Source organism: Mobula hypostoma, chromosome 3, assembly GCF_963921235.1.
Source record: "Mobula hypostoma chromosome 3, sMobHyp1.1, whole genome shotgun sequence".
In the NCBI taxonomy this organism is placed as follows: Eukaryota; Metazoa; Chordata; class Chondrichthyes; order Myliobatiformes; family Myliobatidae; genus Mobula; species Mobula hypostoma.
In genome coordinates, this window is record NC_086099.1 from 229,019,322 (window position 1) to 229,039,362 (window position 20,041).

A 20,041-nucleotide genomic window follows, 5' to 3' on the forward strand; every position below is an offset into this window, starting at 1 on the left:
ATGATAGAAAAATGGAGGGCTACTTGGGAGGGAAGGGATAGATTGATTGTGGAGTAGGTTAAAAGGTCAGCATAGTATTGTGCGCCAAAGAGCCTGTACTTTGTTATATAAACTCGCAGACATGCAGACACACACCGGGCAGGTTTAGTCTATGTCAGAACTCACTCGGCGATGTAGATACTCTTGCGGATGTAATGGTTGCATCTGACTGGGTCCTTTTTGTTGTCACAGAGGAAGCCCAAGTTGAGGTAGAGCCTGGCTCGCATCTCACTGAGCTCGTGCTGGGAGACTTTCCCTGCCAGAGAACCAGAGACGACACAGGTGGATATGTTGGTACAGCACATGGCAAACCTGCCTTCATCAGCGTGCAGAGTCTAACAGCTGTAAACTTGTGGTTGTTGGGTAAAGTCAGGTTAGCAGGCTCAGTGAGTGGGGACAGAAGACATTCACCACCAATAAGTTAACTATTTAGGAGACAGGCATACCGTGGAGAGCATTCTAACAGCTTGCTTCACCACTGCACAGCTCCAGAAAAAGCTGCAGAACGTTGTACTCTCAGGCAGCTCCATCATGACACTAGCCTCCACGTATCGAGGACATCTTCTAAAGGCAATGCCTTAAAAAGGCAGCATCCATCATGAAGGATCCCCATCACCCAGGACATGCCCTCTTGACATTGCTACCATCAGGGAAGAGGCACAGGATCCTGAAGAGACACACTCAATGTTTCAGGAACAGCTTCCAACCCTCTGCCATCAGATTTCTGAATGGACAATAAACCCATCAACACTATTCCCCCTCTCTTTTTGCACCACTGATTTAATTTCATTTTATACATACTTCTTTGTACTGCTGTTGCAAGACAAAAAATTTCACAAAATATGGGAGTGATATTAAACCTGACTCTGATACACTCAGTAAATCCTTCCAATTACATTCAGTTGCAAATATTTATCTAAAGTGTGCACCCGGGCCCTCTTTACCACAGCACAACTCCACTGTTTACATGGCACTGGACTCCATGCCTAGCCTGTGGCAACCTGGAGAGTGAAAAGAGATTGTGTGCTTTCAGCATGCTAGATTTATATCCTACTGGCACCGATATACCATCAGCTTACAGCAGGTTGTAAACACAAAATACTCTGCAGAGGTCAAAGCAACATCACAAAACGCTGGAGGAACTCAGCAGGTCCGGCAGCATCCGTGGAAACGATCAGTTAACATTTCGGGCCGGAATCCTTCGTCAGGACTGTAGAGGGAAGGGGCAGAGGCCACAGATGCTGCCCGACCCGCTGAGTTCCTCCAGCGTTTTGTGAGTGTAGCTTATAGCAGATAGTGGGACGGGTCGTCGTGCTTCCTAAACAGGCTAATCTCTGGTTAGCACGGGGCAAAGAGGCTTTCGATGAATAGGCAAGATTGACACTTACTGCAACAGTGATGTAGCTGGTAAACTGGTCAGGTCAGCATTTGGAATCGGTTTATTATTGTCACTTGCACTGAAATACAGTGAAAAATCTATCTTGCATGCACTTCTTGTGGAGTACCGTGTGCAGTTCCAGTTGCCCTATTACACAAAGGCTGTGGAGGATTTGGAGGGTGAATTAGAATCCTCGTTATGAGAGAGGTTGGATAAAAGGGTTATTTTTACTGGGGAGGGGCAAGAGGCTGATAGAAGTTGGGGCGCCAGGATACGTAACGATTAGCGTAACGCTATTACAGCTCAGAGTTCAACCAGGCACCCTCAACGTGTGTGTTTCCTCCTGGTGATCTGGCTTCCTCCTGCAGTTCAAAGGTGAACCAGTTAGTGGGTAAAGTGGCCAATGTCAAACAGGCTTCAGATTATCTGAGTGATGTGATCAACATACACGAAACAGCACTCCAACACCTTCACCATCATTTTGAGGGATTTTAATCAGACCAGCCCAAAATAGTCACCAAATAATTACCATCAACAAATCACTTGTAGTACCAGAGAAAACAACACACTGGACCATTGATACACCAACGTCAATCAAAATCAGAATCAGGTTTATTATCACTGGCATGTGACGTGAAATTTGTTAACTTAGCAGCAGTAGTTTAATGCAATACATGATCTAGCAGAGAGAGAAAAAAATAATAAAATAAAACAATAAAGTCAATTATGCATATTGAATACATTAAAAACATGCAAAAACAGAAATACTCTATATTAAAGAAAAAGTGAGGTAGTGTCCAAAAAGTGACGTGTCCAGAGAGTCAAGAATGCCTACCGTTCTATTCCACACCCTCACTTTGGGAAGTCTGATCGCCTGGCTGTACTTCTACTCCCTGAGTATAGGCAGAGACTGAAGACTGTAGCACCAAGAAAGTATGGACAAGGGAAGCACAGGATCACCTACAGGACTGCTTTGAATCAGTGGACTGAACTGTATTCACAGATTCAGCTTTAAATTGGGATGAGTATGCCACAGTTGTAACTGACTTCATTAAAACCTGTGTGAATGAGTGTGTGCCTACAAAAATTTGCGGTACACTCCCAAAACAAAAGTCGTGGATGAACCAAGAGGTTCGTCATCTGCTGAGGGCTATCTTTATATCTGCTGAAGGATAGCATCCTGGGTCTAAGAGAGAAGAGGGACAGGGTGGCAGTGACAGCAGGGTGGAACGGAGAGAGAAGGGTCAAGTAATCTGGTTTAAAATGAACCTTTGACCTTTCATTCAGAGATCTCATGGGCTACCTCTTCTCTTGGTGCGAGAGTTGGGGTGGGAGTGAAGCAGGAGCTGCTATTTTCCACCTACCTTCCAACTTCTCATCAACAATAGCCAGGCTCTTTCGGAAGGCATCTTCCGCCTCCTGCAGTGACTCGCTCGCCTGGTCGGTCTCGTAGATGAAGAGGTATGTCCGGCCAATGGTCGCCAAGGCTCGCTGCTGCTCCACGTCATTGCCCACCGAACAGGCCAATTGCAGGTGCTTGCGCTGATGCTGTAGAGCAATTGGGGGGGGGGGGGGTCAATTGTAAATGCAAGACTTTAGAGAAGGGTGGATAAGTACGTGGATGGGAGGGCTAGTGGAGAGCTATGGTCCACGTATAGGTTGATCAGACTAGGCAAAATAACAGTTTGGCACAGACTAGATGGGCCAAAGGGCCTGTTTCTGTACTGTATTGCTCTTTGACTCTATGACCCCTGCAAAGGATCAATTACCCTGCTGCCTTCCAAGGGAAGGAGAGTCAGCGTGACCGAGGTCCTTGAAACATTGAAGCAATTTGCAATGGAGAAAATAGTGTGATAGAAGACTGACAGGAGGCAGCGAGTGGGAATAAAGAGAGGGGAGGGCTTAAAGAGGGCCTTTTCTGGTTGCCTGCGAGTGACGAGTGGTGTCCTGCAAGGGTCAGTATACCTGGTTTCTTTTCCTATTATATGTCAATGATCTGGATGAAAGCAGGTGTATGGGATTGTGTGGGATCTGGGATCAGATATGATGGAATGGCAGAGCAGACTCAGTGGCCTAATTCTGCTCCCATGTCTTATATCCACTGGAAAATAACCAGAGTCAATCAAAAACCACGTCATGTCTTATATCCATAGAAAAATAACCAGAGTCAAAGACCACCCAATATGGGAGTTCAACCAGAGTGCAGAGGACAAACTGGGCAAAGACAAAAAATAAGAACTAATAAAAATAAATAAGCAATAAGTATCACGAACACGAGATGGAGTCCTCGAGAGTGAGTCCATTAGTTGCATGAACAGTTCAGTGATGGGTTGAGTGAAGTTATCCCGTGGTTTAACAGCCTGATGGTTTAGGTAATAACTGTTCCTAAACCTGCTGGTGCAAGTCCTGAGGCTGATAGGCTCTTGATTAGTTAAGGCGTTAAAGGCTATGGGGAGAAAGCAAAGGAATGAGCTGAGAAGGAAATTAAGTCAGCCATGGTGGCATAACGAAGTAGACTCGACAGGCTGAATGGCCTAATTCTGCTCCTACGTCTTAAGGTCTTTGTCTCCCCTATCCATGCCCCTCAGCCTCCTTCCCTCTAGGGGTTCTTGCCTCATAACCCCAGCTCTCAAATCCCTTGCAGTTTCTGAGTGGCACAGCAAGCACTGGGAGTGAATAGCTGACTCCTGCTCCACCATTTGGAACATTTCTGACTGATATCTGTTCTGAGGTGTAGGGTGGGGAGGGAAGGGTGCTTGGGAAGGTGGGTGGGGAACACAGCAAAGCCAGGGCCTGGGTAACGACTGAGTGAATTGAGGGGTGGGCAGCCTACGTGTCACAGGTCAGCAGCTGTCTGAGACCATGGTCAGACACTATTGGTGGTCAGCTGAAGTTATTGGGAGTTGTTGTGGAATACACGTGTTTGCAGATCAGGGCCGAGGGTGCCTGGGCACATGTGGCCTCAGCCCAAAGGGAATGGAAACTAGAGTCATTGGTCAGGCAGAGGTGCTCACCATTGTGGCACTGGTCAGTCTACAGTGAATGCCAGGTCACTGAGGGGTGCAGTAGAACAGAGGGATCTGGGAATACAGATCCATAATTCTTTGAAAGTGGCGTCACATGTTGATCGGTTAATACACAGCATTTGGCACATTGGCCTTCATAAATCGAAGTAATGATTTGATTTATGAGTACAGGGGTCGGAATATGTTGAAATTGTATAAGATGTTGCTGAGGCCTAATTTGGAGATTTGAGTCCCCTCTCCTCATCTGCACAGGTGAGCATGGGAGATGGACAGCACAGACCCTCTCCCCAATCCCCATACCTCAAGCGCATCTGAGTAGCTCCCCAGCTCTGCGAGGCACTCCCCAATCTTCCGGTTGGCCACCGCACAGCCGATCACATCGTTCAGCACCTCTGACAGCTGCAGCTCCTGCCGGTGCTCCTCGATCGCCTTCTGGAACTGACCTGGGAGCGGGAGAGGGAGCAGATCATGAGGGAAGCACTGATGGTTGGAGGTGTGGTGGAGACGGCAAGGTCAAACAATCAATCTGTTCACAATGTACAAACGTAGTTGTGTTTACAAAGTAGATACCACCGAGGACACCGTCAAAAGGCCATGCCCCAAGAGCGTTCCGACAGGTCGTACCCACCACTGCACAGGATCGGAAAAAGCTGCAAACTCAGCCAGCTCCATCATGGGCACTAGCCTCCCCAGCATCGAGGACACCTTCAGAAGGTGATGCCTCAAAAAGCAGCATCCTTCATTAAGGACCACACATCACCCAGGACTGCTGCCATCAAGGAGGTACAGGAGACTGAAGAGAAACACTCAACGTTTCGGGATCAGCTTCTTCCCCTCTGCCATCAGATTTCCAAATGGACAATGAACCCATGTAAACTACTTCAGGAGTTTTGCTCTATTTTTGCAGTACTTATTTAATTTGTTTTTTATTTCTTATTTTTACTGAGGTTTATAAAGTCATTAGTCATGTGGATGTGAACGGTCACAGTGCTTTTGGTCAGTTAGTGGAGGGGCAAGATCTTCCACACCGAGAGCGGTGCTTCTGTGTCGGATTAAAAAGGGTTTATTGTTATCTGCATAAGCCCATGTGTGCACAGGCACAATGAAAAGCTTATTGTAGCAACATCACAGGCACACAGCACCGGATTAACATAACCGACAACCTCACCTGGTCCCTCAACACCACCTCCATGGTCAAGAAAGCACAGCAGCGTCTCCACTTGCTGAGGAGACCGAGGCGAGCGAGGCTCACATCTCTTACTCTAACCAATTTTAACAGAACACTATTGAGAGTGCCCTGACCAGCTGCCTCACCGTCTGGTACAGGAATTGCAAGGCATCTGACCACAAGCCCCTGCGAAGGATTGTGAGGACTGCTGAGAGGATCATCGGGGTCCCTCTTCCACCCACCAGAGACATTTATCAGGAGTGCTGAGCACACAGGACTGTCAGTATTGTCAATGATCCCTCCCACCCGTCCAACAATCTCTTTGACCCCTTAACATCAGGCAGGAGATGCTGTACCATTAGGACGGGAAACGTCTTCCCCCAGGCCATGAGACTATGAAACTCACTGCCACCACCCAGGTCTCATCACATATGAAGTGCCTGTGGCATTCTAGTGCTTCCTTTTTAAACTTGTGTCATAAATGCACGTTATTTGTTCATTTATTTTGGTAATATTACTTCATGTGTAGTGTGAGTTACATGTACTGCACTGTGCACCTTGGTCCAGAGGAACATTGTTTTGTTGGGCAGCATACATGCTGATGGCTGAAGGACAATAAACTGAACTTGAAGTGGCACACAAAAAACGCTGGAGGAACTCATCAGCCCTGATGAAGAGTCTTGGCCCGAAACATTGACTGTTTACTCTTTTTCACAAAATGTTGCCTGATCTGCTGAGTTCCTCCAGCATTTGGTATGCGTTGCTTGAATTTCCAACACCTGCAGATTTTCTCTTATTTGTGACTGAGCTTGAAATGGCTGAAGCAGGAACAATGACAATATTTGGACAGGAAAGGTTGCAGGGGTTCCCAACCTTGTTTTATATCATGGACCAATATCCCAGGTTGGGAACCCCTCGTTAGAGGGGCAAGGGCCAGACACAGGCAAATGAGCAAATTCAGAAGGACGAGTTGACAGGTAAAGATTGAATAGGTTTGGATTTTATTCCCTAGAAAGTAGGAGAATGAGGGGAGATTTGATAGAGGTGCACAAAATTTATGAGGGGTATAGATAGGGCAAGTGCAGGCAGGCTTTTTCCACTAACATTGCATGGGACAAGAACTTGAGGTCATGGGTGAAATATTTAAGAGGAACATCACTCAGAGGACAGTGTGAGTATGGAACAAGCTGCCTGCAGAAGTGGAGGATGTGGGTCAACTGAAGTATTGAGAAGTTTGGATGGGTGCAGATGGAGAGGTATCGATGGACTATGGTCCACATGCCGGTCGATGGACTTGGCAGAATAATTCAGCATGTACTGGATGGAATGAAGACCCTGTTTCTGTGTTGTGGTGCTCTATGATAGGCCGAAGAGCTTGTTTTACTGCTCTGGGACCCTATGTTTTGGGCCAGAGTAACACAACCCTTTGACTTCCCAAACTCCCAAGCCCTGCAGCAATCATCAAACCCCAGAACCCCTACAGCAACCACTCAGTCCCGAGACCCCTCTCCTGACCATCGAGCTCTCATGGCCCACACCTGTCACCTCCTCCCTCCCTCCCCCACCAACATGTGGACCCACCTTGTTTGGCCAGCACCTCGCCCAGCTGGTTGCAGAGATTCGCCTCCTCCCTCAGGTTCCGGCTTCTCTGGGCTTTCAACTTGGCCTTCTGCAGGTCTGAAAGAGAGCCAGAGTGAGTCAGGAAGCCACTCGGTCCACCAAGCTCCTGTTGGCTCTCCATATTCCATAACAACAATACTTCAGTAGGTGGTAATTGTCTGATTATTGTCACACGCAGTGAAATACATTGAAAGTGTTAGTTTGCATAGCATAATGCGAACTTAACCTGTTCTTTAACAGATTTGACATTGTGGCCCCTGCCCATCCCCCACGAGTCATCTGTTGTCGGCCCCCAACCAACACATATTCCACTCTCCCCTCCTACCCCCTCCTCACAGTCCCCCACCCTGCTCTCATGACTTTACCCCTTCCCCACACGAAACCACCATGGTGGACTTCACAGCTGAACAGGTGAGAAGACAGCTGAAACGTCTCAACCCAAGCAAGGCTGCAGGACTGGATGGTGTCAGTACCAGGGTGCTCAAAGCCTGTGTCCCTCAGCTATGTGGCTCCAGCCTATCGTTAGGCCACACTTAGATCCCCTCCAGTCTGCCTACCAGCCCCGACTAGGAGTTGAGGATGCCATCGTCTACCTGCTGAACTGTGTCTACGCCCACCTGGACAAGCCAGCGAGCACTGTGAGGGTCATGTTTTTTGACTTCTCCAGTGCATTCAACACCATCCGCCCTGCTCTGCTGGGGGAGAAGCTGACAGCATTGCAGGTGGATGCTTTCCTGGTGTCATGGATTCTTGATTACCTGACTGGCAGACCACAGTACGTGTACTTGCAACACTGTGTGTCCGACAGAGTGATCAGCAGCACTGGGGCTACACAGGGGACTGTCTTGTCTCCCTTTCTCTTCACCATTTACACCTCGGACTTCAAATACTGCACAGAGTCTTGTCGTCTTCAGAAGTTTTCTGATGACTCTGCCATAGTTGGATGAATCAGCAAGGGAGATGAGGCTGAGTACAGGGCTATGGTAGGAAACCTTGTCACATGGTGTGAGCAGAATTATCTGCAGCTTAATGTGAAAAAGACTAAGGAGCTGGTGGTAGACCTGAGGAGAGCTAAGGCACCGGTGACCCCTGTTTCCATCCAGGGGGTCAGTGTGGACATGGTGGAGGATTACAAATACCTGGGGATACGAATTGATAATAAACTGGACTGGTCAAAGAACACTGAGGCTGTCTACAAGAAGGGTCAGAGCCGTCTCTATTTCCTGAGGAGACTGAGGTCCTTTAACATCTGTCGGACGATGCTGAGGATGTTCTACGAGTCTGTGGTGGCCAGTGTGATCATGTTTGCTGTTGTGTGCTGGGGCAGCAGACACCAACAGAATCAACAAACTCATTCGTAAGGCCAGTGATGTTGTGGGGATGGAACTGGACTCTCTGACGGTGGTGTCTGAAAAGAGGATGCTGTCCAAGTTGCATGCCATCTTGGACAATGTTTCCCATCCACTACATAATGTACTGGTTGGGCACAGGAGTACATTCAGCCAGAGACTCATTCCACCGAGATGCAGCACAGAGCGTCATAGGAAGTCATTCCTGCCTGTGGCCATCAAACTTTACAACTCCTCCCTTGGAGTGTCAGACACCCTGAGCCAATAGGCTGGTACTGGACTTATTTCCTAGCATAATTTACATATTACTATTTAATTATTTATGGTTTTATTACTATTTAAGTATTTATGGTGCAACTGTAACGAAAACCAATTTCCCCCGGGATCAATAAAGTATGACTATGACTATAGAAACACAGATAATCTACAGCACAATACAGGCCCTACAGTCCACAAAGCTCTGCTGAACATGTCCTTATCTTACTAATTACCAAGCGTTACCCATAGCCCTCTATTTTTCTAAGCTCCATTTACCTGTCCAGGAGTCTCTTAAAAGACCCTATCATATCCGCCTTCACCACCGTCACCGGCAGCCCATTCCAGGCATTCACCACTCTGTGTAAAAAAAACTTACCCCTGACATTTCCTCTGTACCTACCTCCAAGCACAATATCCACAACAACCCCAACCTTTGTATCATCAGCAAATTTACTAACCCATCCCTCCACTTCCTCATCCAGGTCATTTATAAAAACCATAAAGAGTAGGGGTCTCAGAACAGATCCCTGAGGCACACCACTGGTCACAGACCTCAATGCTGAATATGACCCGCCTACAACCAGTCTTTGCCTTCTGTGGGCAAGCCAGTTCTGGATCCACAAAGTAATGTCCCCTTCGATCCCATGCCTCGTTACTTTCTCAATAAACCTTGCATGGGGTACCTTATCAAATGCCTTGTACACTACATCTACTGTTCTACCTTCAATGTGTTTAGTCACATCCTCAAAATATTCAATCAGGCTTCTAAGGCACAACTTGCCTTTGACAAAGCCATAACAACAGGAATTCTGCAGATGCTGGAAATTCAAGCAACACACATCAAAGTTGCTGGTGAACGCAGCAGGCCAAGCAGCATCTGTAGGAAGAGGTGCAGTCGACGTTTCAGGCCGAGACCCTTCGTCAGGACTAACTGAAGGAAGAGTGAGTAAGAGATTTGAAAGTTGGAGGGGGAGGGGGAGATCCAAAATGATAGGAGAAGACAGGAGGGGGAGGGATAGAGCCAAGAGCTGGACAGGTGATAGGCAAAAGGGATATGAGAGGATCATGGGACAGGAGGTCCGGGAAGAAAGACAAGGGGGGGGGACCCACAGGATGGGCAAGAGGTATATTCAGAGGGACAGAGGGAGAAAAAGGAGAGTGAGAGAAAGAATGTGTGCATAAAAATAAGTAACAGATGGGGTACGAGGGGGAGGTGGGGCCTAGTGGAAGTTAGAGAAGTCGATGTTCATGCCATCAGGTTGGAGGCTACCCAGACGGAATATAAGGTGTTGTTCCTCCAACCTGAGTGTGGCTTCATCTTTACAGTAGAGGAGGCCGTGGATAGACATGTCAGAATGGGAATGGGATGTGGAATTAAAATGTGTGGCCACTGGGAGATCCTGCTTTCTCTGGCGGACAGAGCGTAGATGTTCAGCAAAGCGGTCTCCCAGTCTGCGTCGGGTCTCACCAATATATAAAAGGCCACATCGGGAGCACCGGACGCAGTATATCACCCCAGTCGACTCACAGGTGAAGTGTTGCCTCACCTGGAAGGACTGTTTGGGGCCCTGAATGGTGGTAAGGGAGGAAGTGTAAGGGCATGTGTAGCACTTGTTCCGCTTACACGGATAAGTGCCAGGAGGGGAGGGATGGGGGAGACGAATGGTCAGTGGGGAGGGATGGGGGAGACGAATGATCAGTGGGGAGGGATGGGGGAGACGAATGGACAAGGGAGTTGTGTAGGGAGCGATCCCTGCGGAATGCAGAGAGAGGCGGGGAGGGAAAGATGTGCTTAGTGGTGGGATCCCGTTGGAGGTTGCGGAAGTTACGGAGAATAATATGTTGGACCAGGAGGCTGGTGGGGTGGTAGGTGAGGACCAGGGGAACCCTATTCCTAGTGGGGTGGCAGGAGGATGGAGTGAGAGCAGATGTACATGAAATGGGGGAGATGCGTTTAAGAGCAGAGTTGATAGTGGAGGAAGGGAAGCCCCTTTCTTTAAAAAAGGAGGACATCTCCCTCGTCCTAGAATGAAAAGCCTCATCCTGAGAGCAGATGCGGCGGAGATGGAGGAATTGCGAGAAGGGGATGGCGTTTTTGCAAGAGACAGGGTGAGAAGAGGAATAGTCCAGATAGCTGTGAGAGTCAGTAGGCTTATAGTAGACATCAGTGGATAAGCTGTCTCCAGAGACAGAGACAGAAAGATCTAGAAAGGGGAGGGAGGTGTCAGAAATGGACCAGGTAAACTTGAGGGCAGGGTGAAAGTTGGAGGCAAAGTTAATAAAGTCAACGAGTTCTGCATGCGTGCAGGAAGCAGCGCCAATTCAGTCATCGATGTAGCGAAGGAAAAGTGGGGGACAGATACCAGAATAGGCACAGAACATAGATTGTTCCACAAACCCAACAAAAAGGCAGGCATAGCTGGGACCCATACGGGTGCCCATAGCTACACCTTTAGTTTGGAGGAAGTGGGAGGAGCCAAAGGAGAAATTATTAAGAGTAAAGACTAATTCCGCTAGACGGAGCAAAGTGGTGGTAGAGGGGAACTGATTAGGTCTGGAATCCAAAAAGAAGCGTAGAGCTTTGAGACCTTCTTGATGGGGGATGGAAGTATATAGGGACTGGACATCCATGGTAAAAATAAAGCGGTGGGGGCCAGGGAACTTAAAATCATCGAAAAGTTTAAGAGCGTGAGAAGTGTCACGAACATAGGTCGGAAGGGATTGAACAAGGGGTGATAAAACAGTGTCGAGGTATGCAGAAATGAGTTCGGTGGGGCAGGAGCAAGCTGAGACAATAGGTCTGCCAGGACAGGCAGGTTTGTGGATCTTGGGTAGGAGGTAGAAACGGGAAGTGCGGGGTGTGGGAACTATAAGGTTGGTAGCAGTGGTTGGGAGATCCCCTGAGCGGATAAAGTCGGTGATGGTGTGGGAGACAATGGCCTGGTGCTCCTTAGTGGGGTCACGATCGAGGGGTAAATAAGAGGAGGTATCCGCGAGTTGTCGCTGTGCCTCGGCAAGGTAGAGGTCAGTACGCCAGACTACAACAGCACCCCCCTTATCGGCGGGTTTAATAATAAGGTTAGGATTAGTGCGGAGGGAGTGGAGAGCAGAGCGTTCTGAAGGAGTGAGGTTGGAATGGGGACAAGGTGCGGTAAAGTCGAGACGGTTGATGTCCCGTCGGCAGTTAGCGATAAAGAGATCCAGAGCAGGCAGAAGACCAGAGCGGGGTGTCCATGAAGAAGAGGAGGGTTGAAGACGGGAGAAGGGGTCATCGGTGGGGGTGGAAGAGTCCTTGCCGAAGAAGTAGGCTCGGAGACAGAGACGGCGGAAGAAAAGTTCCGCATCGTGGCGAACATGGAACTCGCTGAGGTGTGGGCGAAGGGGGACAAAGGTGAGGCCCTTACTGAGAACAGAGCGTTCTGCCTCCGACAGTTGAAGGTCAGAGGGGATGGTAAAGACCCGGCACAGATGAGAGCTGGGATCAGAGGGGGGAGAGGGGAGGCTGGGGGTGTCAGTGGAGAGGGGAGGGTTGGGGTGAGAGGAAGATGGAGCATGCTGCCTATTCCTAATCATATTATGCCTCTCCAGATGTTCATAAATCTTGCCTGTTAGTATCTTTTCCATCAACTTACCAACCACTGAAGTAAGACTCATTGGTCTATAATTTCCTGTGCTATCTCTACTCCCTTTCTTGAATAAGGGAACAGCATCCGAAACCCTCCAATCCTCCGTAACGTCATTGCATTGATGATGCAAAGAGCACCCCACAGTAGCCTGGGGTACATCTCATCCGGTCCCAGTGATTCACCCAACTTGATGCTTTCTGAAAGCTCCAGCACATCCTCTTTCTTAATATCTATATGCTCCAGCTTTTCAGTCTGCTGTTAAATCATCCCTACAATCGCCAAGATCCTTTTCCGTAGTGAATACTGAAGCAAGGTATTCACTACCTCTGCTATCTCCCCTGGTTCCATACACATAGAACCATAGAAACTACAGCACAGAAACAGGCCCTTTGGCCCTTCTTGGCTGTGCCGAACCATTTTCTGCCTAGTCCCACTGACCTGCACACGGACCATATCCCTCCATACACCTCCCATCCATGTATCTGTCCAATTTATTCTTAAATGTTAAAAAAAGAACCCGCATTTACCACCTCGTCTGGCAGCTCATTCCATACTCCCACCACTCTCTGTGTGAAGAAGCCCCCCCCACAATGTTCTCTTTAAACTTTTCCCCCCTCACCCTTAACCCATGTCCTCTGGTTTTTTTCTCCCCTTGCCTCAGTGGAAAAAGCCTGCTTGCATTCACTCTATCTATACCCATCATAATTTTATATACCTCTATCAAATCTCCCCTCATTCTTCTACGCTCCAGGGAATAAAGTCCTAACCTATTCAACCTTTTTCTGTAACTGAGTTTCTCAAGTCCCGGCAACATCCTTGTAAACCTTCTCAGCACTCTTTCAACCTTATTTATATCCTTCCTGTAATTTGGTGACCAAAACTGAACACAATACTCCAGATTCGGCCTCACCAATGCCTTATACAACCTCATCATAACATTCCAGCTCTTATACTCATAACTTCGATTTATAAAGGCCAATGTACCAAAAGCTCTCTTTACGACCCTATCTGCTTGTGATGCCACTTTTAGGGAATTTTGTATCTGTATTCCCAGATCCCTCTGTTCCACTGCACTTCTCAGTGCCTTACCATTAACCCTGTATGTTCTACCATGGTTTGTCCTTCCAACGTGCAACACCTCACACTTGTCAGTATTAAACTCCGTCTGCCATTTTTCAGCCCATTTTTCCAGCTGGTCCAAGTCCCTCTGCAGGCTCTGAAAACCTTCCTCACTGTCTACTACACCTCCAATCTTTGTATCATCAGCAAATCTGCTGATCCAATTTACCACATTATCATCCAGATCATTGATATAGATGACAAATAACAATGGACCCAGCACTGATCCCTGTGGCACACCACTAATCACAGGCCTCCACTCAGAGAAGCAATTCTCTACTACCACTCTCTGGCTTCTTCCATCGAGCCAATGTCTAATCCAATTTACCACCTCTCCATGTATACCTAGCGACTGAATTTTCCTAACTAACCTCCCATGCGGGACCTTGTCAAAGAACTTACTGAAGTCCATGTAGACAATATCCACTGCCTTCCCTTCATCCACTTTCCTGGTAACATCCTCGAAAAACTCCAACACTATTCCACTGTCACACTTGATTGGTCCTATTCTCTTGCGTCTTATAGACAATAGGTGCAGGAGTAGGCCATTCGGCCCTTCGAGCCAGCACCGCCATTCACTGTGATCCTGGCTGATTATCCACAATCAGTACCCCGTTCCTGCCTTCTCCCCATATCCCCTGACTCCACCATCTTTAAGAGCTCTATCTAACTCTTTCTTGAAAGTATCCAGAGAATGGGCCTCCACTGCCTTCTGAGGCAGAGCATTCCACAGATCCACAACTCCTGGGTGAAAAAGTTTTTACTCAACTCTGTTCAACCATGAGAATTGCCCCACATGGGTTTCTCTGGAAGTCAACTCTGTTCTTAAATTTTCCATTATTTCTTTACTTGGATCCTCGCTTCTTTTATCTTTAAATAAACTAACTTCTTTTGCCTCCCTCCCTGACCTTTCTGAAACATCTAAAACCCGGCACTCTAAGTAACCATTCCTGTAATGGCCACAACATCATAGCTCCAAGTACTGATCCACGGTCTAAGCTCATCCACTCTGTTCATAGTGCTTCTTGCATCATAGTACCAACAGTCATACACAGCACATATATAGCACGTATAAAAGGCACATAAATAATAATCTAACCCGTCTCCAAGTCTCATGTCTTGTACGCTGATGGGGCGTGGGGTGTGTGGGAGCCAATACCAGCCCTCAGCAGTTGGATCACCATGCTGTAAGCCCGAAGCACTCAATCATCTGCAGATTCTTTTGTGTTTAGGAGTCAGAAGTTGTGCGGGGTAAGAATGGGTTCAACCGGGTGGCTCAGTGAGTCAGTGGAGTAGTACCGGCTGGATTTGTGTGGAGTGATTTCATTCCTTCCTCATGTGCAATGGAGGTCCTTAAAGGCTGAACACCTCACTACAGGAAGGATGTGGAAACCAGAGAAAGGGTGCAGAGGAGATTTACAAGGATGTTGCCTGGATTGGGGAGCATGCCTTATGAGAATAGGTTGAGTGAACTCGGCCTTTTCTCCTTGGAGCGACGGAGGATGAGAGGTGACCTGAAAGAGGTGTATAAGATGATGAGAGGCATTGATCATGTGGATAGCCAGAGGCTTTTTTCCCCAGGGCTGAAATGGCTAGCACGAGATGGCCAAGGTTTAAGGTGCTTGGAAGTAGGTACAGAGGAGATGTCAAGGGTAAGTTGTTTTTTTAAAAAACACAGAGTAGTGAGTGCGTGGAATGGGCTGCCGGTGATGGTGGTGGAGGCAGATACAATAGGGTCTCTTAAGAGACTCCTGGATAGGTACAGGTACAGGGACAAGGACAAATCAAGGTAGGACATACACAGTAAATGGTAGGGCACTGAGGAGTGCAGAGGAACAAAGGGATCAGGGAGTTCAGATACATAATTCCCTGGAAGTGGCGTCACAGGTAGACAGGGTTGTAAAGAAGGCTTTTGGCATCCTGGCATTCATAAATCAAAGTATTGAGAATAGGAGTTAGGATGTTATGGGGAGGTTGTATAAGACACTGTTGAGGCCAAATTTGGAGTATTGTGTACAGTTCTGGTCTCCTAACTATAGGAAGGATATCAGTAAGATTGAAAGTGTACAGAGAAGATTTACTAGGATGTTGCCAGTTCTTCAGGAGTTGAGTTACAGGAAAAGATTGAACAGGGTAGGACTTTATTCCTTGGAGCGTAGAAGAATGAGGGGAGATTTGATAGAGGTTTACAAAATTATGAGGGGTATAGACAGAGTAAATGTGAATAGGCTCTTTCCACTTAGATTAGGAGAGATAAATACGAGAGGACATGGCTTTAGGGTGAAAGGGGAAAGGTTTAAGGGGAAGTTGTTCACTCAGAGAGTGGTGGGAGTGTGGAATGAGCTGCCATCTGACATGGTAAATGTGGGCTCACTTTAAGTTTTAAGAATAAATTGGATAGATACATGGATGGGAGAGGTCTGGAGGGTTATGGACTGGATGCAGGTCAATGGGACTAGCGGAATAAAGTTTCGGCACAGACTAGAAGGGCTGAATGGCCTGTTTTCTGTGCTGTAGTGTTCTATGGTTCTATGGAGCTTAGAAAAATAGAGGTATATGGGTAACCTTAGGTAATTTCTGAGTACACATTTGGCACAGCATTGTGGGCCGAAGGGCCTGTATTGTGCTGTCGGTTTTCTCTGTTCTATGTTTTGTATTTGCACTTGCCCCTGGATGAACACTGCTTCGTTCCGCTGTATCAGGAACGGCTGAATGCAATTAAACTTCAAGATTCCCTCCTACCTTCCTTGCATCCTGCTCAGCTGTCCGTGGTAACCTCAGGGGTGGGTACCACTGGGGGAGGGGTAAGGAGAGGGCATCTCTACTTTACACCTATGCCCGTGCACCATATAAATTTGCCAATAAGACGACTGCTGGCAGAATTTCAGACGGCATACAGAAGCGGGTTAGATCAGCTGGTTGAGTGGTGCTGCAGCAGCAACCTTACACTCAATGCAAGTCAGACCGAAGAACTGGTTGTGGACTTCAGAGAGGGCAAGGCGAGGGAATACACCAGTGGAAACAGTGAGCATTTTCAAGTTGCTGGGTGTCAGTGCTTCTGGGATCCAACCGAGACCGAAGTCACAGCAGCGGCTATATTTCATTTGCGGTTCAAGGAGAATTGGTACGTCACCAAGGACACTGGCAGACGGACCGTGGAGAGCATTCCAACTGCTTACATCACTGATTGATTGGGTGGGGAGGGGTGCGGTGAGACTTGTAGCAAGCTGCAGAGTGTGGTAAACTTGCTCAGCACCATCAAGGGCATTAGCCTCCATGCGAGATCAATTCCAACGTTCAAGAGAAGTTTGGATAGGCACGTGCATAGTAGGGTACAGAGGGCTGGGTCCTGGCTCAGGTTGATGGGAGGAGGCAGTTTAACTGGTTTCGGCATAAGACTATTGACCATAAGATATAGGAGCAGAATTGTTGATCCTTTTTTCTATCTCCTCCTCAACCCCAGTTCCTGGCCTTCTCCCAGTAACCCTTGATGCCATCTCCAACAACCTCTGCCTTAAATACACTCAATGTCCTGGCCTCCACAGCTGCATGTGGCAACAAATTCCACAAATTCACCACCCTTTGGTTAAAGAAATTTCTCCACATCCATTTTGAAAGGGAACCCCTCTATCCTGAGGCTGTGCCCTCTTGTCCTAGATTCCCCCACCATGGGAAGCATCCTTTCCATATCTACTCTGTCTTGGCCTTTCAACATTGGAAAGGTTTCAATGAGATCCTCCCTCATCCGTCTGAATTCCAGCAAGTACAGACCCGGAGCCATCAAACACTCCTCGTATCCTGGAGTCATCCTTGTGAACCTCCTCTGTACCCTCTCCAATGGCAGAGGGACCCCAAAACTGATCACCATACTCAAGGTGAGGCCTCACCGGTGTTTTATAAAGCTTGAGCATCACATCAGTAGGCCTGCAGAGGCCGACTGACGGCGGGGGGGGGAGAAGAGGGAGTGCAGAGACCGACTGACGGTGGGGGGGGGAGAAGAGGGAGCGCAGAGACCGACTGACGGCGGGGGGGGGGGAGAAGAGGGAGCGCAGAGACCGACTGACGGCGGGGGGGGGGGAGAAGAGGGAGCGCAGAGACCGACTGACGGCGGGGGGGGGGGAGAAGAGGGAGCGCAGAGACCGACTGACGGCGGGGGGGGGGGGGGAGAAGAGGGAGCGCAGAGACCGACTGACGGCGGGGGGGGGGGGAGAAGAGGGAGCGCAGAGACCGACTGACGGCGGGGGGGGGGGGAGAAGAGGGAGCGCAGAGACCGACTGGGGGGGGGGGGGGGGGGGGGAGAAGAGGGAGCGCAGAGACCGACTGACGGCGGGGGGGGGGGGAGAAGAGGGAGCGCAGAGACCGACTGACGGCGGGGGGGGAGAAGAGGGAGCGCAGAGACCGACTGACGGCGGGGGGGGGGAGAAGAGGGAGCGCAGAGACCGACTGACGGCGGGGGGGGGGAGAAGAGGGAGCGCAGAGACCGACTGACGGCGGGGGGGGGGGAGAAGAGGGAGCGCAGAGACCGACTGACGGGGGGGGGGGGGAGAAGAGGGAGCGCAGAGACCGACTGACGGCGGGGGGGGGGGAGAAGAGGGAGCGCAGAGACCGACTGACGGCGGGGGGGGGGGAGAAGAGGGAGCGCAGAGACCGACTGACGGCGGGGGGGGGGGGGAGAAGAGGGAGCGCAGAGACCGACTGACGGCGGGGGGGGGGGAGAAGAGGGAGCGCAGAGACCGACTGACGGCGGGGGGGGAGAAGAGGGAGCGCAGAGACCGACTGACGGCGGGGGGGGGGGGAAGAGGGAGCGCAGAGACCGACTGACGGCGGGGGGGGGGGGAGAAGAGGGAGCGCAGAGACCGACTGACGGCGGGGGGGGGGGAGAAGAGGGAGCGCAGAGACCGACTGACGGCGGGGGGGGGGGAGAAGAGGGAGCGCAGAGGCCGACTGACGGCGGGGGGGGGAGAAGAGGGAGCGCAGAGACCGACTGACGGCGGGGGGGGGAGAAGAGGGAGCGCAGAGGCCGACTGACGGCGGGGGGGGGGAGAAGAGGGAGCGCAGAGGCCGACTGACGGCGGGGGGGGGAGAGGGAGCGCAGAGGCCGACTGACGGCGGGGGGGGGAGAGGGAGCGCAGAGGCCGACTGACGGCGGGGGGGGGGAGAGGGAGCGCAGAGGCCGACTGACGGCGGGGGGGGGGAGAGGGAGCGCAGAGGCCGACTGACGGCGGGGGGGGAGAGGGAGCGCAGAGGCCGACTGACGGCGGGGGGGGGGAGAAGAGGGAGCGCAGAGGCCGACTGACGGCGGGGGGGGGGAGAAGAGGGAGCGCAGAGGCCGACTGACGGCGGGGGGGGGGAGAAGAGGGAGCGCAGAGACCGACTGACGGCGGGGGGGGGAGAAGAGGGAGCGCAGAGGCCGACTGACGGGGGGGGAGACTAATAAGTGCCAGGCTGTGGGAGGGGAGGGGAGGGAGCGCCGGGCCGTGAAGGAGCGCCGCGCCAACTCACGTTTCAGCTCCCGGACTCCGTTCATCCTCGGGCGTCCCTGAGGCCGCGAACTCCCAGCCGAAACCCGCGCTCCCGCTCCGGGCTCCCATTGGCCGAGCGACGCTACAGCGCACACTCCCATTGGCCTGAGACTACGAGTACTGCCTCCTACCCGTTCGCATAGTCCCGCCTGCAGTTTCTTATTGGACGAGACTCCACGGTTTGCATTTCGGATTGGCTAAGCCTTTTGCGCACCTCATTGGCTGGAGGTCACGAACGCTAATATTATTGGTTGACAGCTAGAAATGGGCGAGGCCCGAGACGCCGCTGTCGTCGTGCCGGGAGCCGGGGCCCGGGGGATTGATATCTGGGGAGTCCGGGGCTGGAAATCCAAGATCGATAGATAGATAACTTTATTAATCCCGAGGGTAATTTGGTTTCGTTAGGCTCGGAACGTCGACTGTCCTTTTATCCATAGACGCTGCGTGGCCTGCTCAATTCCTCCAGCGTTCTGTGTGCGTTGCCCCCGTACCTTCTTCCTGATGGCAGCAGCGAGAAGAGAGCATGGCCCGGGTCCCTAATGATGGATGCTCCTTTCCTACTTTATTTCTTACAACCATGGGGGTAAACATCTTCATGTTCTTCTCCATCGCGATGTACAAGGAATAAGGAAGGGGAATGTGGGGAATATTGCCCAGACACTAAGCTTGTATAGTAATAGTTTTGTATATATATCTGTACAGTCTGATACACAATCAGATCAATGTGTACTGATCAACCCGATGGCCTGGTGAAAGAAGCTGTCCCGGAGCCTGTTGGTCCTGGCTTTAATGCTGCGGTACCGTTTGCCAGATGGTAGCAGCTGGAATAGTTTGTGGTTGGGGTGGCTGGAGTCCCTGCTGATCCTATTCAGTACCTGCTGCTGTAAATGTCCTGAACTGAGGAAAGTTCACATCCAGAGATGTGCTGGGCTGTCT

At 50.1% G+C, this 20,041-nt stretch overlaps 1 protein-coding gene across 3 annotated transcripts in view; it reads right to left on the reverse strand.

Moving 5' to 3' along the window:
• The window catches only part of tonsl (tonsoku-like, DNA repair protein), a 96,958-nt gene extending 77,752 nt beyond the window's left edge, over positions 1 to 19,206 (reverse strand). The window contains exons 1-5 of one of the 3 annotated variants that reach the window (XM_063042442.1): positions 19,086 to 19,206; positions 7,193 to 7,288; positions 4,744 to 4,886; positions 2,782 to 2,965; positions 166 to 295 (exon numbers count right to left, since the gene is read on the reverse strand). In XM_063042442.1, the coding sequence (XP_062898512.1) occupies positions 166 to 295; positions 2,782 to 2,965; positions 4,744 to 4,886; positions 7,193 to 7,288; positions 19,086 to 19,206 (674 nt within the window). Of the gene's footprint in view, positions 1 to 165; positions 296 to 2,781; positions 2,966 to 4,743; positions 4,887 to 7,192; positions 7,289 to 19,085 lie in introns of those variants that run through there. The other 2 variants (XM_063042441.1, XM_063042443.1) reach the window with 2 other exon arrangements.
• Positions 19,207 to 20,041: the final 835 nt, after the last annotated feature.